The following is a 27,484-nucleotide window of genomic DNA, read 5'->3' as shown; positions in this document are numbered from 1 at the left end:
TCATTAAATTACGAGAAAAAAATCAAATTACGAGAACAAATTCGTTAAATTATGAGAAAAATACTGCTAAATTTCAAGAAAAAAGTCGAGATAAAATTTTGACAATAAACTTGTTAAATGACGAGAAAAAAGTCGTTAAATTACAAGAAAAAAGTCGAGATAAAATGTTGAAAATGAACTTGTTAAATTACGAGAAAAAAGTCGAGATAAAATGTTGACAATAAACTTGTTAAATTATGACATTTTATCTCGACTTTTTTCTCGAAATTTAACGACATTTTTTCTCATAATTTAACGAATTTGTTGTTGTAATTTAATGACTTTTTGTCTCAAAATTTTACGAGTTTTTTCTTGTAATTTAACGAATTTATTGTCAACATTTTATCTCGACCTTTTTCTCGAAATTTAACACGTTTTTTTCTCAAAATTTAACAACTTTAATCTCGAGATGGTTTCAATTTTTTATAATTGCTTGGCCCTAATCCTCTTCCGTAAATTTCAGTAAAATAAACTGATGTACATATTAATATATTTAATCACATAGATTATTTAATCATAATAATATAATTAATATTTTATATGTGATTATTTACACCAGATCAGGTAAGGAAATAAAAGCAAATCTTTTATTTTGCAGATTAAATAAGTACCAGGACACAGGGTTTCACGTTCAACTTTTAATTTCTGAATTCCAATACATTTTGAAGTTTTTTTTCAAACAGAGATTTTACTCTTTTTACATCAACTTCTGTCTTTTTCACTCAAGATTTATTCAATAAAGGACTTGAACAGTGACATACAGTATATTCTGGCCTGCCAGACATGACAGCTATGGAATATGGAGATGCTACAAGCTATTATGTTTTTAAGAGGATAGTGAAGACATTTTGACTCCTACTCTGAACAACCTGGCACAAACAACTCAAAAATACATGGTATTATTTAAGCTTCAAATGGTTTTTAACAGACAGCCAGGACTTTAATAGTCTTTAAAGGCACAGCCTCTTCTTAAGTCCCTGCATTTAAAAGTATCTTTGTCTGACATGATAAAGCACGAATGTGTAATGTCTCACTTTCATATTCGAAAACTGCAGATGCATATTTCGACGCGATTCATATTTAACACCATTTTGTTGACGTAGTATGGAGCTCCTAAAGGGACATGGTGATGGAAAAAATAAGAGAAATTACAATGCATTTGAGTTATCTCGCAAAAGTTTAACGTTTTCCGAGAAAGTTTTATGAGCAAACACAAACATTTTGAGAGCGAAGGCAATGTTTCTCAAGGGAAAGCAAACATTTTCCATCGAACGCAAAGTTACCTGGGGGAACATTTGTGAGAGAAAGCGAAATCATTGATGTATAATTTTTCCTCCCATCTCATATTTTTTTCCCCCATCAACGTGTCCCTTTAGGGGCTCTGTAATATGAAAATCGTTTAAGTTCATATTATCATATTATGTTCACTTAAGACATAACCAACTGTGTTTACGTGAATACTCGCCAAAACAGATATTTTGACAGTTTTGTGTGTATTTGTCCATTCAAATGCGAAAAGACACGAAAGAGAACTCAATTCAGTACTCGTGTGCTGTTTGAGTTGGCTTTCTATGGCTTTCTTGGACTGAATTGAGTTTTTCAAATATATTCATATGTCTGCACTGCTCTTTCTCCCGGACGTTTACATTTTTAAACATTTGAGTTTAAAACATTTAAACTTAATTTCTGCCGGGTAGATCGGACACGTTACAATTCAAATGTGCGCATCTACCATGCAGCGCATCCGTTCTTTTGGATATCTTCCCACATTGTCCCTCCCTGACATTTTCATCTCTTTTTTTATTTGTTGACGAAAATGTCAGTAGATTTTCTTCATAGTTTTTGTCATTCAAAACTGGTTTTTATTTAGTCATCATCATCTCATCATCATTTTTGTCAGTGAATAAATGTCGATGAAGAAAATTATGATGAAAATTATTCAATGAAATTAACACTGCTTCATAAATAGCTGTTCTATATATTCTCCTACTGAATAATAGAAGACCAAAATCAGCAACTACACTGCTCTTCACATGGTAAGAAATTTCAAACTTTGTGCCTTTAATGACCTGAATATTTAAAGAAGCAACAGTTTTTATATTTATAAAAGGCCAAAGATGGTTCCACAGAGCACTTTAAAATCAACCCATAGAGAAAGAAATGCTGTTAAAACTGGAAACACAAGGCAACAAAAAGAACGCCAACCAGATTATCACTATTCCAATTATTTTTTTTTTAGTTCACACCTTAGATAATTTCACAAGTGTAAATAAAATTGTGATAAAATGACAAAAACTGTTCCTGAGGCAGATTTTTTTTTTTTTTTCAGTGAAGTTTGATAACCATTTGAACAGCTACAAGATATCAAATACTTAGAACCTTTAATTTGATAAAGCATGTATATGAGATTAGGATTGTCATCATTTTCACAGTATAAAACACATAGTGAAACCCTTTCCATAGTGAAATGCTTTTGAGAGTTGATAGACTGCTGCCCTCTCCATGACATAGAGATTTACAGTGACTCAAATACACTCGACTGTGATCAGGAACGATAACAACACCAAACTGTGAGTTTCTCTGTGATACATGCTAGTGTAATTGCACAGTGTTTTCAGACATTTGTATCTCCCACATATGATTAAATTTGTAAATGCTACAAAAGTAAAACTACTAGAGTGAAGGACCCGCTTTGTGTTGTACCAAATCACCACTAATGCCTGCTAAACTCTGATAAGGTACTTTAACACTTTAACACACGCTCAGAAAGTGGAGGCTAATAATGTGAGACACATTCAAATTGTCAATGTTGATACATGCAACATCAAGCAACTGAAGAGGTTTAAGAAATAAACAGAAATATTTGGTTTAAAGACTTAAAAATGCCATGTTTTGAAAGGTTTCTAAATACTAAAAAATACTGTACATGCCTAATAATAATTAAAGTAATGAAGTAAAATAAGAATGTCGATAAACAAGTATCAATTCAATTGTCTCTTTCGGTCTTTTTTAGTGCATTTTTATATATGCACTAAATATATAATGAAGTTATGGCTGAACTATTGATAGTTTAGCAGAATTGTAAAATCCATTGCACTTTGTCCATCTATTTTAAATCATAAATCATGTCAGGCATTGTCAATCAATACCTTAATTTGGTTCAACTACGAGTTTGTTTTAAAAAGTCCCTCTCTTCAGAAGAACATTTGCATTTGTTTATACATAAATGATTAAATAAATGTTACGTTTGTCAAACACACCAATCATATCAGTGCAGTACATTTTTGCTAATAACTATTGTTCTAAAAAAGACTGGTTTGGAAACATCTTGCTACCCAGTAGTCGGGTGACCCAAATGAGCGTAGCCCCCCCAAAAATAAAGTATGCCCATAAACAATAAGTGATTATGGTTGGGTGACTCGAGACATAAAACCAGAGGGACATGCATGCATTTGTTTCTCCCAAAATCATACCAAGAAATCAAACAATCTACACTCAAACATATCATAAATATGTACAAAACAAGTGTAACAACCTCAAAAGAGTCTCAGAGCAGCAGTATGTACACAAATGCGTTGCCTAAATAGATACCCTCCCCCTTGAGTGTCAAAGATCAGAAGCGAAAGGTTGCACATCGCTTTGGTTACCTCATTACAGAGCAAGGCTGCTTTTGAATATTTGAACATTTTGGCTGCATTCCTTTTTTTTTTCTTCTTTGCCTTCTCTTGTGTCTCCTAATGTTGCAGGTTAGACAGCTAAAGCGCTCCCGCAGCATATGCACAGTCACATGGCTTCAGTGTCTGAAGAGAGGGCGTTCTTTGATCTGGATCGGGTGACAGGTCTTAGGGATCTAGGAGGAGGCTGAGAGAGAGAAGAGATAGAGTCATTCGGTGAACCAGTAGGTCAAATCAGAGAGCAATGCACACTTCATGTTTACTGTTCACAAATAAACATGATCACAAGATCAGGTCAACATGAGTGAGGACATGTATATTTCTGTGATGTGTCAATCCAAGAAAGACAAACACATGTCAAACGGATGCTTTGTGCACAAAGGCCTGTTTTTAGTCAGTTAGGTTGTATTATGGTCAGGAGTTAAACTGGTCCACCAGCTTTGGTTTATAAAAGAACAAAATTATTGGCACACACATTTTGGCTCTATTTAGCAAGTTTACGCAGTGCTTGAAAAAAGAAAATGTCCTACTGGGTAGACCGACTCTGCTTGCATTCACGAGATTTGTCGAGATGAGAGGTAATTCACGTAGTGCCCCCTGGGAAGTGATGGGAGAAACAAAGCTTTTCGAAACTTTGAATCAATTGAACCACTTGCTTCACAAAATGACTCACTGATTCACTGTTCCTGCTGTTTAGAACAGTGAATCTCAACCTTTTTTGAGTAATGGACCCCCGTCATATTTGGAACCATCCTCAAGGATCCCAGAATAAAATTGGTATAATTAATGTCTTTGTGATGAACAAATGCAATCAAGTGTAATTTACTTGACTTGTCCTATATTCATACAGTCAGTTATATTATACATATATTATCTTCTTTTATGGGAACATGTCAAATGTCAAAATACACAAAAAAATATATCAGATATTCAGATATTTTATAAGGACCCCCTGGCATTATGTCAAGGACCACTAGGTGTCCATGGACCCCTGGTTGACAAACACTGGTTTAAAACAGTATAAATGCAGTGGCATAAAACATGCCCAAACATGCATAAAAACACCTTTTACATACCAAGTGCAAATGTTGTATTGAAGGTGTTATTAATTAAATGCATGTAACAAATCATGTAATACCATTAAATATGAAGGATCTTTATAATCTGTGATCAATTTTAGAGCTTGTAAATCAGGCGTATGGAGAGCTTTAATCAGACCAATAAGAGACTTTTAAATACAACTCTCCCATTTTATTATACAAATGTGCCTTTAAATGTGTACATATTTATAAAATTGATCCAAGATCAGGTAAAAGTCATATATAGACACTGGTTCATGAGTTCATGAGATTGCCTCCAGTGGTGAACCATTGAAATTTCAAATCATTTAGAAACTTATGACGTTGTTTGCATGTCCTGATTGTTCCAAGTTGAATGCGTTCCTGAGTCAACATATTTTGTTGATCCTGGAACAGCATTCCTGTCCAAAAATGTAGTCCTAACCATATTCCTACCTCTAAACTTAACCCTAAATTATAGGTGAATAACAGTGATGTAGAAGCACCTAACCCTTGTTGTAAGCCTAAACTAGACATAAACTGTAAAGTTGTCCCTCAAATCTGATTGGTTCAAATCTGAAACCCATCACAATCTGAGATACTGTCTATACTGTATGCAGCATGGCACAACATGCCAAAACATCAACAGCAAGCTGATGCTCTGTTCTATTTCTAAAATACTCCATGCTTGCACTACTTCTGACAACAGGACAAATGGATTTGGTTCTTTTGCTTTGACATGTTCAGTGTAGACGGCCTCAAGCTGTGGCGGCGCAATACGATGTGGCAATGGACCTGCCAGGTGTAGACATGGTGTCAGTTAAAAAGGTAATTGTGAAATTTAAAACAAATAAAGTCACATTGTGAGATATTGTGGAAGAAATTTTAACTTTAATTATTAATAATCAACATTTCTTTCCTTACAGGGATAACAATTATATATGTTTTAATACTGTATGTCTCTAACACTTGGGCCAGAATTACTGTGTGTCTGAAAATAACAAAAGGAGAAATAAAACTAGACAGGTGTCCAGTTTTGTTATGTATGTCCAAACTCATGATGGAGTTATCCAGATTAGCTCCTAGTAAAAAAGAATATGTAGAACCAATCAAGTTGGAGGAAAATTATGTAATGCATCATGTCACTTTTTTTTTTTTAATAAAAACTATTGTACCCTCTTGATCAGGGAGTTCTCTCTGAAATTGGTCTGAGATCCTCCCGACCGTGATCGATTAAAGCATACTGAAGACATTGTCTGGATTGTTGTCTGATTACTGCTGTAGAGCAGGTTAGTGGAACACTAAAGAAATGAATCCCAAATGTTAGTGTTCATAGGGGGCGAGACACCATCCGACTCGAAGCAAGTTGTCGCCAGTAGATGCGCAAGAGTTCATAAAGTGTCGATTAGGAAAAGCTACACTTAGTTTAACCTAAGTCAGGTGCGTAGGGGAATTTCTACCACAATATACACTCAGAATTGTGTGATTACAAGAAATAAAGTTGTTAGACAAAGTCGCATTGACAAGAAATAAATTCTTGGATAGCCTATAGTCATGTTTATAAGAATGAAAGTATTATTCTCTGTATTTCTGTATCTCTGTATTAAAAGAAATACAATTGCAATTGTGAAGTCACAATTACAAGAAATTGTCCCAAATGTGGGATACAAGTCAAAATTACAAGAATTAATGTCTAAATTATTAAAATGATGGATTTTTATAAAAGTCGTAATAACAGGAAATAAAATCACAACTACAAGAAACAAAAACACAATTGTGAGATATAAAATCAGTCGCAACACCAAGAAATAGAACAGTTAAGTCCTGTTCACACCGGGACGAATATCGCTATAATTAAATATATTTAACGGCTCGTGACTAAACAACGGGCGCCGATGTGAGTGTGCACACCGACGCGAAAAAAAGCGTCATTTAAAAAAAAAAAAAAAAACGCCTCGGGTTCGTTTTTTTTGGTTTGACGCGCCGCGTTAAAAACTGGCCGACCAATGATATTGGTGCTTTTGTTCACGTGCCTGGAGCTGCTGAAGTTACAGTAAGGCCTTCTGTCCACACTGAGACGGCGTTTCAAGTCAGCAAAAACATAGCTTTTGGAAAACGCTCTCCAAAGCGGATAAATTTGAAACGCCGTCTTCGCGTCGTAGTGTGCACTGTGAAAACGGAGGCTTTTGAATACGATGACACATTTTTAGTCATGTGATGCAGTTATATGACCAATAGAGTGCCCCAGGGATGACGCGTTTTTGTAGGCAAAACCCGGAAGCGAGTTAGCATTTTAGGACTTCCGGTTCCAACGCCGTAAAGTCTATGGGTTTTTTGAATGGGTTTTTGGTAAATCGCCTGAAATAAGGTCTGTGGTTAACAAAGCCTCTAAATACTTTCACGTTTTGATATATGACATAAAACACACCAGTTATAACCCACTTGTGATTTTTTAAACTTTTACTGTGTCTTCAAATCGGCGGTTGCTAACAAATTGCTAAAAGGGACGACTTCCTTTGGCGGGGACTTTAGACGTAGTCATTAAAAACGGGACATTTGGACAGCATTTCTCATGAAAAAGTGGATAAGTATTTATACACAGCGCATATCATAATCAGTGAGCATGTTTTTAAATAAAGTTGTTTTTTAAATACAGTTTGAGGACGCTTAGTGGTGACGACGTTGATCCGCGACCATGGTGTGCTGTAGTTCGTTTATAGCCTACTGTTAGCCTTTTATATCTGACGACTTTATTTAGGCTTCAAAATCTATAAATGTGGTGTTCACTTGTAAAGATTATCTTGATAGACAAAACATGTAAGTGTCATAACCCTTTGTTAAACACAGAGCTTATTTTCTGCGATTTTCCAAAAGTCTATGGGAAAAATGAATAGGCTTTCAGTTGAGGGAACCCGTGTGACGCTAACTTCCGGGTTGGCCTACAAAAACGCGTCATCCCTGAGGCACTCTATTCAGCCAAGACACGTCCCCCAGTCTCGCTTGCTTTGCCACTTTATACTCCTGTGTTACTCGCAGCAACAACTCCACCACACTGTCGGGTCGGTCCACTTAAAGGAACACTCCACTTTTTTTGAAAATAGGCTCATTTTCCAACTCCCCTAGAGTTAAACAGTTGAGTTTTACCGTTTTCGAATCCATTCAGCCGATCTCCGGTTCTGGCGGTACCACTTTTAGCATAGCTTAGCATAGTTCATTGAATCTGATTAGACCGTTAGCATCTCGCTCAAAAATGACCAAAGAGTTTTGATATTTTTCCTATTTAAAACTTGACTCTTCTGTAGTTACATTGTGTACTAAGACCGGCGGAAAATGAAAAGTTGTGATTTTCTAGGCTGATATGGCTAGAAACTATACTCTCATTCAGGCGTAATAATCAAGGAACTTTGCTGCCGTATCATGGCTGCAGCAGTGCGATGATATTACACAGCGTCTCTCACAAACGTCTCCATGGTTGCAAGGCACGTTCCCTGTGCAAGCAGGGGCTCACGGGTGCTGCGTAATATCATTGCACTGCTGCAGCCATGGAACGGCAGCAAAGTTCCTTGATTATTATGCTGGAATGAGAGTATAGATCCTAGCCATATAGGCCTAGAAAATCGCAACTTTTCACTTTCTGTCGGTCTTAGTACACGATTTAACTACAGAAGAGTCAAGTTTTAAATAAGAAAAATATTAAAACTCTTTGGTCATTTTTAAGCGCGATGCTAACGGTCTAATCATATTCAATGAACTATGCTAAGCTATGCTAAAAGTGGTACCGCCAGAACCGGAGATCGGCTGAATGGATTCGAAAACGGTAAAACTCAACTGTTTAACTCTAGGGGAGCTGGAAAATGAGCCTATTTTCAAAAAAAGTGGAGTGTTCTTTTAAAAAACTCAGTGCCTTTCCTCGACATTGCCTCAAAGTTTCAAAGAGCCGGAAATAAACGCCTAGCGGGAATGACGCAGGTCGAAGCTTTACTCATGAGCAGTAGGGGGATGTAAGCGTTTTCATACGTTTCAGTGTGGATGAGCAACTTTTGGAAAACGTTTGAAAATGATAGTGTTTATATGTGTAGATAGTTTATATCTGCATTTGTATCTTCTATAACTTTATTAATATCATAAATATGTTTATTTGCACTACCATTAAGCACAAGCGGTGAATTTGCACGTTCACTCTTCGCATCGCCAGTGAAAATCGCTTGGGTGTTAACCTATGGTGTGAATACAAAAAACGTCTCGAAAAACGCTGGCAATAAACGCGTGCGTTCCCGGTGTGTACAGGCAAGTGGGTTTTTAGATGTTAATCTTGTCCTTCCACACATCTGTAAAAGGCAGCAGGAATACTGATATTAATCACAGTATAACATTCTGGTGCTCTTACAGTCATTGTTACAGGACGTCCACTCTTAAGAGTAGCAACAGTGCTGAACTCCATTTATAGACAGATTGTCTTACAGTGAACTGATGAACATCACAGCTTTTAGAGATGCCTTTGTAACTCTTCCAGTGTAACCTGAGGTAAGAGTGTTAGACTCACTCGGAGACTCACTCAGTTGACTCTTGCTGGTGAACAGCAGCATTGGTTAGTGATTACACAGGTTAGTCACAACAGAGCTAACAGAGCCCCGGTGCAGCCAGGCAAGTCAACAGCTAGCCACGAGAAAGCAGGGGTACCTCAGGGGCACGCCTCTTAAATCTGAATTGGAGTGAAGCAGATGAGGCAAATTCCTCCTTTTCCTGAGGCTCCTCTGAGGCTACAGGTGCGGATGCGGAATTATCCTGGAAGGACTCAGTGGGGGAAAGCAGTGGAGTTGTGGGCTCAGGTTGAGGCACAGTGGGCTGCGATGGGGTCGGGGTGGGTGTGGGAGTCAGCGGGCCAGGAGGCTCCTTAGACGCATATTGCTCCAAGTTGAACATCTCATATTCGGTCATGTCAAAATCATGGCCTGTACCATGACAATCAAAACAAAGACTGTGACACCAACTGCACTTAAACTCTGAATATATTTTAGATCCAATATAAATTTCAGTATGGAAGACTTGAAAATCATGTGAAGCTGAATAACAGAGTTTTGACACTGTGTGAAAGATAAAATGATTGGTGCAGTGGACAATATTCTTTCTGTTCTTCAGGAAAGCGATTCTGCTACATTTTGCTGTTTCTAAACTGTGCTGAAATAAGATCCTCACATCTATAACTGGAATAGGAAAGGCCTGTTTATTCCTAGCTAATCACTTCCTGTACTAGGAGAACAGATGGATAAAATGAAAATTAGACAGTTGTATTAAATAACACTAAAGGCCTGTTCACACAGAGCATGATAACTAAAACTATAATAAGTTATATACGAGTTAATATACTTTGTTTTTTATAAGAGTTGTCATCTGCCACTTTAAATTCTCAAGCCTTTTATAGCCGACTGGATTCTGATTGGCTGTCTATTAACATATCAGCTTAAAAAAAATTGTTTTCTCTGTATCATTATTGTTAGGGGCCGTTAACACACATGATGTGTTTTCGTGTTTAAAACGTGAGACAGTAAAGTGGAATAAAAAAAAAAATGCAAAGACGCATTTTTAAAAAGTTTTTAATTTTAGCGTGATACACTGAAAAAGATGCCAGGGCAATGGTAAAACATGTTTGTTTAGTGCATGTTTATCCAGAAAAACACTGGAGAAGCAGCGCAGTGGAATGAAAAGAACACATATTCTGTGCGAACGGCCCCTTATTGATGTGTTGTGGGCTACGGTATTTTCATAGAAACGTAATAATTATTGAAACATTATAGTTACCATCCATGGTGTGAACAGGCGTGAAGTCTTTGCATGGGTTGATGAATGTTTGGCAGAGAGATACAATATGGTGGAATTAATAATATATGTAACAATGTATATTTTCAATGAGAAATTTTTCTAAACTCATTTAACTTTCTTTCTTTTGTGGAACAGAAAAGGAGATCTTTTGCAGAATGTCCAAGCAGCACTTTTTAGCACAAGTGAAAAAAAAAAAGCCATGGCTTTGAGTGAGAAACAGAAATGAACATTTTTATTTTTCTGAAATCTTCCACTTAGCTTTCAGATCATGTACGATTGGCATGTGAAGACATGTTGTGCCAGGTTGCGCCTCTCAATGAGATTTGAAAGCTAGAGTGGAAGTGAAGATTTAAGTTTGTTCCTCATCCAAAGCCATCAAATGACTACAGAACACTTGGAATTTGGCAGATATTGGTATATGGTTGTATGGTACTTTTCTGGTCCTTTTCTGCATTTTTGGAGCAAAGACGGACCTTAATCACGCACTTTAATTGTATGGAAAAGAGCAGGAACCGGGACATTTCCTCTGAGGAGGCAAGAGAGGCAGTGCCTCCTCAAAATATTAGATAAGAAAATAATCCATATTACAAAAATAAAACAACAAAAATATTACAAAATGTGACATTAAAAAGTGTATTAATCGCTTGTTTTTCTAAGTAAAACTGCCCAACAGCGACACCAACAGGTAAAGTTACAGCAGGAGTCCGCATCTCTCTTACCTCCCCTGAGCCCATTGAGTTTTAACAGACCCCCTAAAGCATGGGGTGGGTCTGGTGGGGGGTAACTGAAAATGAATGGAGGGAAATCACATGAGATGCATCATGCTAAGATTCGATATGATTGGTCATGATTGAATATGATTGGTTTGTGTGATAAATCCCGCCTCTTGTTTTCATGCGTGTTTGCGAATTGGTCTGAATGAACAAAATTATGGCATTAATGGGAGGACTAGTTAAACAGTGAGTAAACAGTTCAGCCACTTAGATATCACCTGTTTATGTCACATCAAAATTTAAAATGGACTTGAAATGTTTTTTTTTTTTAGTGAGCAATCACAATCAGCTTGGTGAAATTAAAGGTACATTTCTGTGTCTGTGACCAGTGTGTACCGAGTATGATGACATGAGTCATCAAATTAAAACATCAAAACTGGGACATGAAATTACAAAATATATTTATAAACATAAAAAGAATTGCGAGGACTTTGCCTCCACATTTCAGAACACTGCTGTATGCCACTGGCGGAACATTCTGCCAAATATCTCTTTTTGGATCTGAAACAACATGACACTGAATAATGATTTTTGGGTGAACTACCCCTTTAAGAGAGAAAAAAAAGCTTATCTACGATCCTTTTGCTGAATCACAGTAATGTGTAATAGAAGGAGATGAAAAATAGAGAGCAATAAACAATTTCAAACATTTACCCAGGACATTGGCAGGGCTACAGTGCTCAGGTTAAGGATTAATTACATGTAAGGGATGATTGAGAGAAGCAGCTAAACCAAACAGGATTAGCAGAAATCTGATTGGCTGATAGTAGTATCTTCTTCAAAGGGTTAAGAGAAATGCAGCACTGATCATTTGGCTTGGCATTGCTTACCCTTGCTGTAACCAGTCTCTGATTTGCTGCGCATCATCGTGCGTGTCCTGTGCTGTGCGGCTGCAGGTTGAGTGGTTACAGAACTTGCGTTCTTTGCCTGGCCCTCTGCCTGGAAAGATGACAGGTCCTGCATACTGAAACTGCGAAGTCGCTCGGAGAGAACGCCCTGGCCCTGGATCGAGAACACGGAGAGTCAGATGGAACTCCTTAAGAGTGTTTAAATACTGTCATGCTGTGTACTAGACGATCATCAACAATCTGTTTTGTTTGGACAAAATGAGCATGAAGAAGTATTTAAGTTTTGTTTATCCAGTCTGCTTAAATTATGATAAGGTATAAATATAGTAAATATTCACTTCAAAAGAAACACATTATCTAAAATAAACTCAGTTGATATGGCATATGTTAAAATGTACCCAAAAGGGATGATACTTTTAAGCAATAAATACCATGTTCTTTGGCGTAAGAACTATTGGGTAAGCTATTATCTTACATAACATGCATTGTCCCACCTAAATGGTCTTGACCCTCTCAATTGTAACGGACTGTATCAAACCAGTGTTATAATTTTGACATCTTTTAAACTGATATTCAGTTCATTATAGATGTGGGACCCACATGATTTTCCCTTATTAAAAAAATAAAAGATGGAAAATTAAAAAAAAAACATTGTGACATCTAATAAGTTTTTACATGAATTGTAGTGTTGACTGCATTTGTCATAATCAACTATTCAACCCTGATACCATTATTGTAAAAATAAATTATATATATATTTTTATTAAAATTATTACAAACCCAGCGAAAAATAGTGGAGCAATATCAGAAAGGAGTTTCTCAGAGAAAAATTACAGAGTTTGAAGTTATCATCATCTACAGTGCATAATATCATCCAAAGATTCAGAGAATCTGGAACAATATCTGTGCGTAAGGGTCAAGGCCGGAAAACCATACTGGATGCCCGTGATCTTCGGGCCCTTAGACGGCACTGCATCACATACAGGAATGCTACTGTAATGGAAATCACAACATGGGCTCAGGAATACTTCCAGAAAACATTGTTAGTGAACACAATCCACCGTGTCATTCGCCGTTGCCGGCTAAAACTCTATAGGTCAAAAAAGAAGCCATACATCTAAACATGATCCAGAAGCGCAGGCGTTTTCTCTGGGCCAAGGCTCATTTAAAATGGACTGTGGCAAAAAAAGGAAAACTGTTCTGTGGTCAGACGAATCAAAATTTGAAGTTCTTTTTGGAAAACTGGGACGCCATGTCATCCGTACTAAAGAGGACAAGGAAACCCAAGTTGTTATCAGCGCTCAGTTCAGAAGCCTGCATCTCTGATGGTATGGGGTTGCATGTGTGCGTGTGGCATGGGCAGCTTACACATCTGGAAAGGCACCATCAATGCTGAAAGGTATATCCAAGTTCTAGAACAACATATGCTCCCATCCAGACGTCATCTCTTTCAGGGAATACCTTGCATTTTCCAACATGACAATGCCAGACCACATACTGCATCGATTACAACATCATGGCTGCGTAGAAGAAGGATCCGGGTACTGAAATGGCCAGCCTGCGTCCAGATCTTTCACCCATAGAAAACATTTGGCGCTTCATAAAGAGGAAGATGCGGCAAAGAAGACCTAAGACAGTTGAGCAACTAGAAGCTTGTATTAGACAAGAATGGGACAACATTCCTATTCCTAAACTTGAGCAACTTGTCTCCTCAGTCCCCAGACGTTTGCAGACTGTTATAAAAAGAAGAGGGGATGCCACACCGTGGTAAACATGGCCTTGTCCCAACTTTTTTGAGATGTGTTGATGCCATGAAATTTAAAATCAACTTATTTTTCCCTTAAAATGATACATTTTCTCAGTTTAAACATTTGATATGTCATCTATGTTGTATTCTGAATAAAATACTGAAATTTGAAACTTCCACATCATTGCATTCTGTTTTTATTCACAATTTGTACAGTGTCCCAACTTTTTTGATTTGTATAATTTATTGAAAATATAATTTTATCAATATCTATAGGCTACAATATTGTCCCAAAGTCATTTTTGTCTCAAAGAAGCTGCTAAGTCATAGCTTTATTTAGGCTAAATTTGCAACCCTGTTACCAATTTTAACTTTGTTTGTTATAAATTTTATTTGTTTGCTTACTTTTTTTTATTTATTTATGTACTTATTCATGTTTATTTGTTGTTTATTGATAGACAATAATGAAATCACACAAACCTATATTCAGAATTTGGTAACTCATTTTGATACCAAAGCTTTAAGCCTTTGTATTATATTCATGGAAAGTGAAACTCTAACAACAAGATAACAGTATTAGATTACCTTGGTGGCAGCCATTACTGCAGCTGTAGCTGCCACATTCAGGCCTTTCCTTCCAAAATGCACCAGGGTGTCGTAGCTTTTATCTTTTGCTTGGCAAAGGTATTCATCGATGTCCTGAGAAAGAGTCAAAGAATATTTCACATATGCTGTATGTACAATAAAACTGACAGTGTGCAAATGATTCATTTCATTGTACTCTTTCACATCAGCATCATGTTTTATTTTTATATGAACAAAAGAACATTTTAATACTTTATATTTTCTCTTTGTTATCAGTGTTTGTCAAATCCATTTGGACTTAAGTTGTCCTTCTGACGAATTTCCTGCCCCAAGAATAAAGAGCAGAGGAAAGACTGTGGAAAATCACAGTACCATTTCCTTACCTCTGCTCATCCTCGGTCAACCAGGAAAATCAACTCAAAAAGGTTACAGGAAAAGGAGTCAAATGTGCACTTCCTCCAACAATTCAGTTTCTTAGCATTAAAACAGTTGAGATTCTCCACAGCTGTTAAGGATGATGCTTGAACATTTACAATAGAAATGCTTTTGTATTAAATATTAAATGTATTAGTGAAAGTTCTACAGTGTCTTTGGGTATTTTTTCAGCCTAGACAGGGTAAAGGAAAAAAATTAAAATGAACAGTGAACAAATCACATCAGATACAGTACCTTCTCCTTAGAGGACAGTGTAGGGTGGACAAATTTTCTATATAGGACACTGGATCCCTTTGTGTACGGGGAAAGTAACCACACGACAAAGGCAATTTTGAGCTCATAGTAGAATGGGAGCCTTCAAAACCAAAGACAATAAAAGACAATAAAATACAGTCATACACTCATGTGTCATGCTGGTTTCCGCCTACATCAAACTGCCATATGCATCAGCAGAAATAAAAATATGAGTAATTCCTAACAATGGGATATGACAAAAGCAATGGCGCATGTACTTACCAGCACAAAAAGATATCAGTAATCACTTCTACTGTAGTAAAAAGTGCAAATATTATCCAGTACATCATCCATTTCACCTGTTTGAAATAAAGCAGATCACAGAATCAGCAGGCAAAAAAATTAAGGTTGATAAACTAAAGTATCTGAGCTGTACTTACATATTCTCTCACATCTTTTGATTTAACAGCTTTATATGAGGAGTATGCTGGGTAAAGGGTACCAAATATAAGCCTGTGAGAAATGCAACAAACACGCTTAAGATAAATAAGTGGAAAACAGATAGAAAAGAACAAACGTATTTTCTCAGTCAGGACAAGGGTATTTTTCACTGGCAAGACATCATATTCGTATGGGACATGGAAATGACTAAAAACACTGTATTATCCATGCCAGGCCAGTAGTTGGCAATATCAATTTGTTAAGAAACTACATGCTTATAAACTGAACACATATGCATGCGCATGACTTCAATGTTTTCACAAATTTTTGTGGTTAACCGGGAGATGATAATGGTATCATTTTCAAAAACTTGCACTTCAAAAAACCCATTTTCAAAATTTAGCACTTTCAGGCCCCCAAAACAGCATTGTCGTGTAAATGAACAGCCAAAACACACAATATTTTTCATTCTTAGTTGAAAACTGTGTTGTGTAAACGGCCCCAAAGTTGTTTTTGCTTTTTATCATTGTTTTCAGTTCTGTTTCCTGTTTGAATTAGTTACTATGGTTACTCATTGTTTGAATAATGCACCTCACCTGTTTCTTGTTTCCTCCATTTGTTAACCTTGATAGAGCTTGTTTTCAGTCATTCTTTGTTCTGTTCTCATCAATGTTTGATGGTTGTTCCATTCGTATTTTGAGATTTTTTATATTTTTGTTATTCTGAGTTTGTATAATATTAATTAAAGATAACTGTGCATAGATCCTGCTCTTTTTCATCTTTACTGCAACCACTCAGTGTAATCATTCGTTTTATATGTTGTATTTTAAAATATATGCAATTTTATTTAATCAAAATTATGTAGTATGCTACATTGAATTGTTTATGTTTTATTTTATTGTATTAAAATGTAAAAAAAAAAAGATCAGTCTCAAAAAACCAGCATGTTCCAATCGTGACAACTTATCCCATATAGAGTAGCCTACAGGCTATGTGCTTTAAATTAAGTGTTTTTTCACCCCTGGGCAATAATGGAGAATTATTGATATTCAAAAAGACACTTACTTTGAGGAAAATATTCACTGCAATAAAGAGTGTGACAACTATTCCCAGTCTCCCTTACCAGAAAATTCATCAAAATGACATCATTGCTTGTTTTACCTCATTTGCGCATGTACTTGGATCTCTTCAGAATTAACATGTTTTTAAATTTGGGTTTATTTGTATGAGAAATTAAAGACAATAGTATTACGTGATTTCAATATTATTTCAAAATCACATAACAATAGCCACTTATAATTCCCATCTATTTCTACTTCCCTGAAGGGAAACCGCTCCACTCCCTTTCCATTATTGATATTTGAGATAACCTCCCTTTAGTAGGCCTGGAGTCTTATTTACTCAGCCTAGAAAATATTTCTTGCAATTCTTGCCTATTCTAACGCCATTGTAACACGTAAACAGGCGACAGATCGGTACGACCCCGTTTATATTCCAGGTTTACATTCTGCATGCTTGATAAAAATAGACCCGACAAGTGAATGCTCGTCAAGGGCGCAAACTCAGAAGCCAATGGGACGGAACGAATACCGTTTGCGCACTCCTGTACAGGTTAAATAGGTGATTGGAAAGTGCTAGATAGCCAAAAGAAGTGCCCTGCACCTGTGTTTAAGCGTTTCAGTTTAGCACTATTCTAGTGTCCTCTCTTTCTCCAAACCAGCCAGCCCAGCAACAGCTGCGCCTCTGACCCGATCAAATGACCGACCCACAAACCGAATTCAGTCACCCCTGACCGTCAGAGACCCACAAAACAAAACATTACCGACTACATACAGCACACAGCAGACTATCTAGGGCACACCAAGCTAAAACACAGGTTTGTTGTCTATTTTTAGACTCTTCACACAGCTAGTTTACTTCACAAGTGTTGCCATATGTGCAATGTCATCGGATATTGTGATCTAAAATGAATTGAACAGCTATTTAGAGATTTTGCACACACAGCAAGAGGATTGAATGAAGCGCTACAACAAAACTAAGACATTTACGTGGAATATATTAAAATGCGCACTTAAAAACGCTAATGTTAAGTCAATTAATTATTATAGCGATAATGAAAAATAAACTAAATGCTGAAAAACACACACATCTGTGGGCATCAGCTGATTGACCATCCCATTGTTTTTCTCCATTATACTGACACATCCAAGACCTGCTCTGTGCCTACGATTCCAAACAACAGATTCAATATTCGCATCCTACATGTGCGTTTACACTAAATACTAGATAATGTAATTGAATCAAGTGTTGAATAAAACGAATTGCTTCAATAGCTGAGCTAAAACTGTTTTTATATCCTACATAATTCACCGTGTCACTTGGTGTCAGATTCCTATTTAAGGAAATCATCCATATCTTGCAAGTGTACAGTAGGCTAGCTTTTGTCAATATGTAAACAAAATAATCAAAAGACTAATCAGGACGAATCTGACCTGATACATAATCATTACATATGTGATTCTATTCTGCCTAGAATTAAGAGGTGCCCTAGAAACCCTTGCGTTATCGCATCAAAAAAAAAAAAAAAAAAAGCTAAAAACAACATATTCATAAAAAGATTAAGCATTCTCATGCATCTCAATGAAAATGCTTTACAAGAGCAGAATGAAGACTTACACCACAAGCCTAGAAATAATCCAGGAGACCATTGCGCTGAGAGCGGCGTGTTGTCAACAGGGAGGAGTTTCCTTCGAGACTGTTGTCGGCATTTATCGTTTGACAGACGCGTCAACAGCGCAGGCGCTCTGATCTGAACATGTGGCTTATAGATAATGGGCAAAAATAACAGCAACTTATATGACCCAAAGATGATGGTTTTAAATATAACAATATAGATATATTTTTAAGTAACATTAGTGAAAAAAATATGGTAATTATAATTGTGGTTTTATATAATCTTAAATTATACTAGTTGTTTATTACTAAGTAATTGGGTGGGTTTTAAAATGCTATTTAAAGGGTTAGTTCACCCAAAAATGAAAATAATGTAATTTAATACTCACCCTCATGTCGTTTTACACCTGTAAGACCTTCGTTCATCTTCGGAACACAAATTAAGATATTTTTGATGAAATCCGATGGCTCAGTGAGGCCTCAACTTTCAAGGTCCATAAAGGTACTAAAAACATATTTGAAACAGTTAATGTGAGTTCAGTGGTTCTATCTCAATATTACAACGCAATAAGAATACTTTTGTGCACCAAAAAATAAAAAAATAACTAATTTTCAACAATATCTATAATATTCAAAACACTGCTTCATGAAGCTTCTGAGCTTTATGAATCTTTTGTTTCAAACTAGTGATTCGGATCTCCAATCAAATGGCTGAACTGCTGAAATCACGTGACTTTGGTGCTCGATTCACTGATTCGTAAAGCTCTGAAGCAGTGTTTTGAAATCGGCCCATATAGATATTGCTGAAAAGTCTTTATTTTGTTTTTGACGCACAAAAAGTATTCTTATTGCTTTGTAATATTAGGATAAAACCAATGAACTCACATGAACTGTTTCAAATATGTTTTTAGTTCCTTTATGGACCTTGAGAGTTTGAATGGCTTTGCTCTCAATAGAGGCCTCACTGAGCCATCAGATTTCATCAACAATATCTTAATTTGTGTTCGGGCTAGTTAAAGGGCTAGTTCACCCAAAAAAGAAAATGATGTCATTAATGACTCACCCTCATGTCGTTACAAACCCATAAGACCTCCGTTCATCTTCAGAACACAGTTTAAGATATTTTAGATTTAGTCCGAGAGCTTTCTGTCCCTCCATTGAAAATGTTTGTACGGTATACTGTCCATGTCCAGAAAGGTAATAAAAACATCATCAAAGTAGTCCATGTGACATCAGTGGGTTAGTTAGAATTTTTTGAAGCATCGAAAATATATTTTGGTCCAAAAATAACAAAAACTACAACTTTATTCAGCTTTGTATTCTCTTCCGGGATCCTTTCCATTGAATTGATTCCACTGAATCCTTTCATCTGTCGGCATAGGTAATGCACTTTTACGTCGCCGTGGTTGTTTTTGGTGATTAGGACATCCTTGACATGCACACTTACGCACCATTTAAAAAAAAAAATATAGCAATCCCAAAATACAAACGATGTAGAATAGCATGAATACAGCGTGCGTCTCCCTCAGACTGTAAACGAAGCTCGGGCGCACTAGATAACACGCCAGCAGCGTCTTACATCAGCAGCAGAAGGGGGCGGTAATGCACCAATAAGCTGGATGCCAACCGCCGTAAAACAGGAAAGAAGAAGAAGAAGCGGAGTCGTGAACGCGAATTGACAACAGACCCGGAAGAGAAAACAATGCTGAATAAAGTCAGTTTTTGTTATTTTTGGACCAAAATGTATTTTCGATGCTTCAAAATGTTGCGGATGACCTAATCACCAAAAACAACCACGGCGACGTAAAAGTGCATTTCTAATGCCGACAGATGAAAGGATTCAGTGGAATCAATTCAATGGAAAGGATCCCGGAAGAGAATACAATGCTGAATAAAGTCGTAGTTTTTGTTATTTTTGGACCAAAATGTATTTTCGATGCTTCAACAAATTCTAACTAACCCACTGATGTCACATGGACTACTTTGATGATGTTTTTATTACCTTTCTGGACATAGACAGTATACCGTACAAACATTTTCAATGGACGGACAGAAAGCTTGCAGACTAAATCTAAAGTATCTTAAATTGTGTTCCGAAGATGAACGGAGGTCTTACGGGTTTGGAACGACATGAGGGTGAACCCTTTAAATACTCTAAACTCAATCTTTTAAGCAGTCATCCGTCTTTGTGAAATAAACAGTGCTTCTATAGAGAAGTAACCCAGATTCACAGTATAAAGACTCCAAAAAAGATCTGGTTTCTTTCACAAAGCTTTGGATGAGTGGACAGGGAGGGAGTCAAAAGGAGAGAGATTGAGGTAAGTAAAATAACCCTCTGAGAATCTCTACTAAAGCAGCAGATAATAACATAGTCCACAAGGGCTATTGAGTTACTGTAAAAACCCCATAACTTATATGAGATATTAACAGATAACAATACAACATCGTTTCATCAATGTTGTGAAATGTACTCTTTTTGTCTATAAAATTTTATTAGTGTTATTTTTCCCCATTTACAAAACTTTTTTTATGCAGATGTGAATGTTTTTCCACAACAGCAAAGGTATGAAATGAAGCTAAAATAATCCATTTGGTTCATGAGCCAACATATTGAGATTGGATCTGTATAAAATCCATACTTAGCAACAGTTTATGTCAAATAAGCAGATATTAATGGTCACGCCATACTAAAAAACTAATTATAATGCACAAAGAGCATCTGTTTCATATGTAGACATGTTAGAATAATAGCAAACTAACTCAGCTGACCATTCAACTTAAAATATAATATGGACCAGGTTGAAGAAAGCATAACATAAATTGTCAGCCATTTACATCATGTTAAACAGGCATTTCAGTCACCTAAAAGCAAAGGCATAATACTCATAAGAAAAAATGTACAAAGACAGAAGTGGATTTAAACCATATTAAACATCCAAAAGTAACAAACTAAACAGAAACAAAGACAGAAACGGGATCAGCTCATTCAAGTTCCAAAACACCAGGCGTGTAAAAGCCAGTCAGTTATCGAGCACAGCCATTCCTTTATTCTGAAAGCCTGTCTTATAACTTTCCGACAACTTTACTTACAAAATAATGCAAACGGATTTATTTTTATATTCAGTATTTGTACAAGATTTACAAGTAATGGCTTCCATGAATTTGTCCTACTCAGTAAAACAAATTTGCCAGATATAGTAAAGAACTACTCACTTAGCCAAAGAAAGGCTTGAGATAAAACTGCGAATTCGACAACAGAGACAAAACGACTAAGACCGACACCGATATGACAACACTGCACAACAGATCCTTGGACAAGCTGCTTAGCTATAGGCATAGATTCAAATGAGTGGAGCCAAAATATTGTAAAAAATGAATGATTTGAAACGGCCATCCACCTGCTACCATATGAATACAACAACTGAATATCTGACTTCACTGTTCATTATTATTATTATTATCACACATAATAAAGAGTTAGAAATTGATAGAAATATAGAATTTTTGTTTCTATTCTATATCCACTTCAATATAGCTTTGTTCATTTTACGTGAAGTCCGAATTTAGTTCTATATTTAACATGCCAAAGTGTCTTTGTGGGTAGAAAAGCTACAGAGGAAGTAAGATATGCTATCTATGCCTATAGAGCTTGAAGGTAAGGAACACAGGTCCTTTAGCTCCTCAGTGCTGCTAGCCTGGACTGCATTGCCTCTATATCTTCTTCTTCTTCTTCTTCATCTTCTGAGGCTGCCGTGGCCCCGACCGGCACTGGTTCAGGCAGGGCATCTGTGACTTTGCTGGGAGCTTTTCCAAGTGCACCTGTTAAACAAAGCAATACTTTCAGCTTTGGTTCTCCATTAATTATCAGTGACTGCATAATGAGGACTGGGCATTGACCCAAATTGCATAATTTGATTCAGTTAATTTGGATATATACATACACATATCTAAGCAATAAGGTATGAGAGGCTGTGCTGTATCGTGAATAAGTCACGGCTGAAGGCTCGACGTGAAGCAGAGTGCTTGTAACCCCTTCAGCCGTGACTTATTAATGATACAGCACTAGCCTCGAGTACCATATTGCTTTTATATAATGGTTACCACACAATACAAATATTAAAGCCAAAAGTATATATCAATGCAACTTTCATGAACTATCACTAAAGCCTTCCTTCTGCCGGAAAAAATAGTCCCTGACCATGAACAGCAACAGAAGTTACATTATTGTGCCATTAGATGGCGACAAAGTCTTTGTGAGTGTGTCAGTCAGTGGCGAAGACTTTTCAATTAAATTCAATCCACATTTATTTGTATAGCACTACATTGAAAAGACTGAACTGTTGTGAACACGGAACAAGACAAAAACTGACAAATGCTTTGACTAGCGCTGTCAGTCATGGGAAAACCTCTTAACTTTTAAAAGGAAAGGATAATACATCGGACATTTAAACAGATTTTTATTATGAACATAGGACTGACCTGGAGGAAAATGCTAAATCTGAATGCAGGTAATAAACTCGTTCAATCGATCTTTTTCTCACAATACTCTTCTACATAATACAGTAAGCTTCAATAAACAATATAAATTGAGAACAAACAGTTTACGTTGCTCAGAGTGGTTGCTAAGGGTGTTGTGTAGTGATACACAGAACCATTGGGTGAAGCGGTTATATCGTGAATAAAACACAGCTATTGCCCAATCTGAATCAAGGACAGGAACTAACCATTTTATAAATATATATACAGTGGCATGAAAATGTATGTGAACCCCTTGCAGAATCTGTGAAAATGAGAATTTTTTTAATAAAATAAGAGGGATAATAAAAAAATGCATGTTATTTTTTGTTTAGTACTGTCCTGAGTAAGATATTTTACATAAAAGATGTTTGCATTTAGTTCACAAGACAAAACAATAGCTGAATTTATTAAAATAACCCCATTCATAAGTATGTGAACCATTGATTCTCAATACTGTGTGTGGTTACCTGATGATCCACGACTGTTTTTATGTTTTGTGATGGTTGTTCATGAGTCTCTTGTTTGTCCTGAGCAGTTAAACTGACCTCTGTTCTTCAGAAAAATCCTCCAGCTCCTGCAGATTCATCAATTTTCAAGCATTTTTGCATATTTGAACCCTTTCCAGCAGTGACTGTATGATTTTGAGATTCATCTTTTCACACTGAGGACAACTGAGAGACTCAAACACAACTATTAAAAAAGGTTCAAACATTCACTGATGCTCCAGAAGGAAACACGATGTATTAAGAGCCGAGGGGTGAAAACTTTTGAATTCAAATATCAAGGTAAATTTTCCTTAATTTTTCTGCTGGGAAACATGCAAGTATCTTCTGTTGGTTCCGAAGGGCAGTACTAAATGAAAAACAATATATAATACAATATACAATATTTACACAAAATTAGAAAGATTGTGACATCTTCATCCTGTTCAAAAGTTTTCACACCCCGACTCTTAATACATCGTGTTTCCTTCTGGAGCATCAGTGAATGTTTGAACCTTTTTTAATAGTTGAGTTTGAGTCCCTCAATTATCTTCAGTGTGAAAAGATGAATCTCAAAATCATACAGTCACTGCTGGAAAGGGTTCAAATATGCAAAAATGCTTGAAAACTGATGAATCTGCAGGAGCTGCAGGATTTTTCTGAAGAACAGAGCTCAGTTTAACTGCTCAGGACAAACAAGAGACTCATGAACAACCATCACAAAACATAAAAACAGTCGTGGATCATCAGGTAACCACACAGTATTGAGAATCAATGGTTCACATACTTATGAATGGGGTTATTTTAATAAATTCAGCTATTGTTTTGTCTTGTGAAATAAATGCAAACACATTTTATGTAAAATATCTTACTCAGGACAGTACTAAACAAAAAATAACATGCTTTTTGTACTATCCCTCTTATTTTATTAAAATAATTCTAATTTTCACAGATTCTGCAAGGGGTTCACATACTTTTTCATGCCACTGTATATATTTTCTTTTCAATTTTCTTTTTTTTCTTTCATATCAATAAAAGAACCTGTAGGAAGTGCTGGACGTAAACAGCGTAAGTGAAAGACACAGAAGAGAAGATATTGTTGAATAAATTCATTAATTTTGTTTTGTTTTTGCACACAAAAAGTATTCTCGTCGCTTCATAAAATTAAGGTTGAACCACTGCAGTCACATCGACTGTTTTAACAATGTCTTTAGTACCTTTCTGGGCCTTGAAAGTGGTGGTTAAATTGCGGTCTATGGGGGATAAAAAAAACTTCTCGGATTTCATCAAAAATGTCTTTATTCATGTTTCGAAGATGATCGAAGGTCTTACGGGTTTGGAACGACATGAGGGTGAGTAATCAATTAAATAATTTTCATTTTTGGGTGAACTAACCCTTTAAAACTAATCTTTTATCACCAAAATGAAATATTTAAATGTTATTTTTTCGTGAGAAAAACTTCATGCCTTAAAATAGCTTGAATGTAACTATACACCCATGCTTCATTTAGTACACACGGATCTATGATTATGCTAATTAGTCCCATCTCCAACTCACTTGCACAAGGTCAGAGATCCACTCAGTCAAATTACTGAGGTAGACGCCGCACAATGGTATAGCTTTTTACAACATCGGACACATAACGGTAATTAATATAACTAGTCTTTTTGCTTGACTGTGTTATCAAACAGCTAATAATGTGTTGCTAATTTTACACGACTCCTTTGCTAAAGCCCGCCCGCAAGTTAACGTGATTGGTTACAAGGTAGTTTGTGACACTAGCGACTTCAAACCACATGTTGTCTTTAGATCACTGCCGTTTTGAAGACAAAATACTCAACAATAGTGTTGACTTGTTGAAATGTTAAAATGTTAAAAACACCAAATAGACATAACATTAAAAACTTGATTTTCACCACAAGGGGAGTTCAAATAAATTTAATGAATATGCAAATAGTGTATGTATTTATCAAAACGCTCCTCTATAGAGTTTAATTTTTTTATGAGTTATGGTCATTGAATGGCTTTTCATAGCAAAAGTAACAAAGCTTAATGCGATTTATTGGACGGCAGGTGCTATCGAAAAGATTCATTCTTGGGATTTAAAAATCAATACTGGTTCATCAAAATGAAAATTGAGAAATCAATATTTTCATCCAAACCCTAAAAATGGCTAAATGTTTTGTGCTAAAGCATTTATCATAATAAGAAAAGCCTTGGGATGCGAGATAAAATGGCCATTTCCACATCCTGGATGATGGATATGTGGTTCCTTACCAGCTGTAATCTCAAAGAGGATCTTGTCAACCTCAGCCTCTGCTGCTTCCTCCATCTCCTCCTCATCATCCATCCCTTCCATTGTATCTTCCAGCATCTCCTCTATGATGCCAGCCTGTGTAGTATGAGTGCTCCACGTTAGATGTGTTACATGTGCTCGTCAAGAAGTTTCTTTGAAGAAGTGTTCATGTAAGTACCTTCATCATCTCTTTTGAGAGTTCTCTCATGGTGGCTTGAATCTCTGGGATTTTAACCAGGCTATGCATGGCCTTCATGACCTCTGTGCTCTTCTGCAAGGCACCTGCCACTCTTAATACAGCTGTAATGGGAAACCAGTGGACAAAAGCATGAGCAACACTTTACAATAAGGTTTTTTATGTTAAAAGGTTAGTTCACCCAAAAATGAAAATTCTGTCATTCGGTCTGCTTATGTAAATAATCCACTGTGTCATCACGTTCATGATCAGACATACCACTGTATAATATAGTATAAAACCAAAATATTAAATGTCATGGATGTATATTTACTGAGTAATTCACTATTTTGTAGGGGGACCATTTTCAGCTGAGATTTGGAGCCAGAATGTTTTTTTCTGCCTGAAGTCTGCATGCCTATAACTCAAGGAGCATTAATGATCTCTTAATATTCTTTTATATTTTGTTTATCAACAAAGTTTTCTTTTAGTATCTATATTTTATGGCCCTATATGGCTCATTTCCAGAGATAAAATGATTTCAATGTGGCTCCATGAGTAAATTGTACACATTTTCAGTGGTCAAAAACCAAATGTGGGTCACTTTGCATATAGCTGATACTTTTTTTCTTTTAAAGAGGAATATCTCCAAAAAATGTTGAAACTAGAAATGTATCTTTTTTTTTATTGTTGGGTCTGCAAAATGAAAACTATACTCACACAACTGATTCTTCATACTGAGTAGCACAGAGTTCATCTGGGCTTTAGAGGCGTACAGCTTGTTGATAGCTTTCTTTGAGTGAATCATCTCTTTGGCGAGGATGATGCAGACGTCTTTCTGACCCTTCTTTGCAGCATCTTTGATGGATCTCTTCACCTTCTCCTCCTCTCTTTGAATATCTAAGGAAAATTACACACAAGTACAGTTACCAAATTGAACAATTACATTATTAGAATAGACTGTGACTGATCAAATCAATAATAAACAGTGTATTTTGACCACACCTCTGATCTGTCTGTCAATAACCCTCATTTCTTTCCTGATTTTGAGAGACCATTCATTGATCTGTGGAAAAGAGATGAAGACAGTTTGAGATCAACAACCTGTTGTGATTGGGCTTAACCAACAAGCGTGTAAAGCCGATTTATTGAATTTGGTTTTCATAAAAATCCACGTACGGGTCACAACTTTAAAGTGTGTAAATAATAAAGACATGACGTAATACAGCATGTAACTAACAAGTATGACAAGCGAGCTATTTATAGGCCTGCTATTATTTACAATGGAACATTTATTAAAACCCGTTAACACCCGTCGTCCACTGTGATCGATGTTTCACTTACAAGGTCCTTCGGTGGTTTCTCTTGTGTTTTTCCAAAAAGCCCCATTTTAAACTTGTAAATTAAATAGTCGAACAGAGACGAGCTCAACCTAAATAGTACATTACAAGTCCACTTCCTGATTCCAGCCTCTCGACGTATGACAACATAGGTAATTTCCGGTTATGGGGAGTATAGTTTACATTTCAAAATAAAAGTCCGACTCCACCTGTAATTCCCCCTATGCCCCCCCCCCCCTACATCCGCATGATTCAAACATTTTAGTTGCCGATTCATAAAAACGTTTAGTCATTATTATCTGCATTACCATGGTGATGTTAAACATTTATTAATTAATATAAATG

The 27,484-nt window shown here is 36.3% G+C and overlaps 2 protein-coding genes across 3 annotated transcripts; both read right to left on the bottom strand.

Annotated features, from left to right (window-relative positions):
* Positions 1-458: 458 nt before the first annotated feature.
* On the bottom strand, positions 459-18,844 carry reep1 (receptor accessory protein 1). 2 transcript variants are annotated; one of them, XM_067367282.1, is made up of 9 exons: positions 18,717-18,844; positions 18,331-18,475; positions 15,654-15,726; positions 15,496-15,572; positions 15,214-15,334; positions 14,545-14,658; positions 12,195-12,366; positions 9,452-9,723; positions 459-3,900 (listed from the first exon to the last, which is right to left on the bottom strand). In XM_067367282.1, exons 2-9 carry the CDS (start codon positions 18,360-18,362, stop codon positions 3,823-3,825), a joined length of 939 nt encoding a protein of 312 aa, XP_067223383.1. In that variant the 5' UTR covers positions 18,363-18,475; positions 18,717-18,844; the 3' UTR covers positions 459-3,822. The 2 variants fall into 2 exon arrangements, with proteins under 2 accessions (XP_067223383.1, XP_067223384.1); XM_067367283.1 differs by lacking the exons at positions 18,331-18,475; positions 18,717-18,844 and adding an exon at positions 16,251-18,239.
* A 1,592-nt stretch (positions 18,845-20,436) lies between these two features.
* On the bottom strand, positions 20,437-27,285 carry chmp3 (charged multivesicular body protein 3). Its single transcript, XM_067367287.1, has 6 exons — positions 27,144-27,285; positions 26,805-26,865; positions 26,520-26,699; positions 25,803-25,924; positions 25,606-25,720; positions 20,437-22,146 (listed from the first exon to the last, which is right to left on the bottom strand). Exons 1-6 carry the CDS (start codon positions 27,186-27,188, stop codon positions 22,001-22,003), a joined length of 669 nt encoding a protein of 222 aa, XP_067223388.1. The 5' UTR covers positions 27,189-27,285; the 3' UTR covers positions 20,437-22,000.
* Between the last annotated feature and the right edge of the window lie 199 nt (positions 27,286-27,484).

Source organism: Chanodichthys erythropterus, chromosome 18, assembly GCF_024489055.1.
Source record: "Chanodichthys erythropterus isolate Z2021 chromosome 18, ASM2448905v1, whole genome shotgun sequence".
NCBI lineage: Eukaryota > Metazoa > Chordata > Actinopteri > Cypriniformes > Xenocyprididae > Chanodichthys > Chanodichthys erythropterus.
This window is presented reverse-complemented; position numbering and strand designations above follow the sequence as displayed.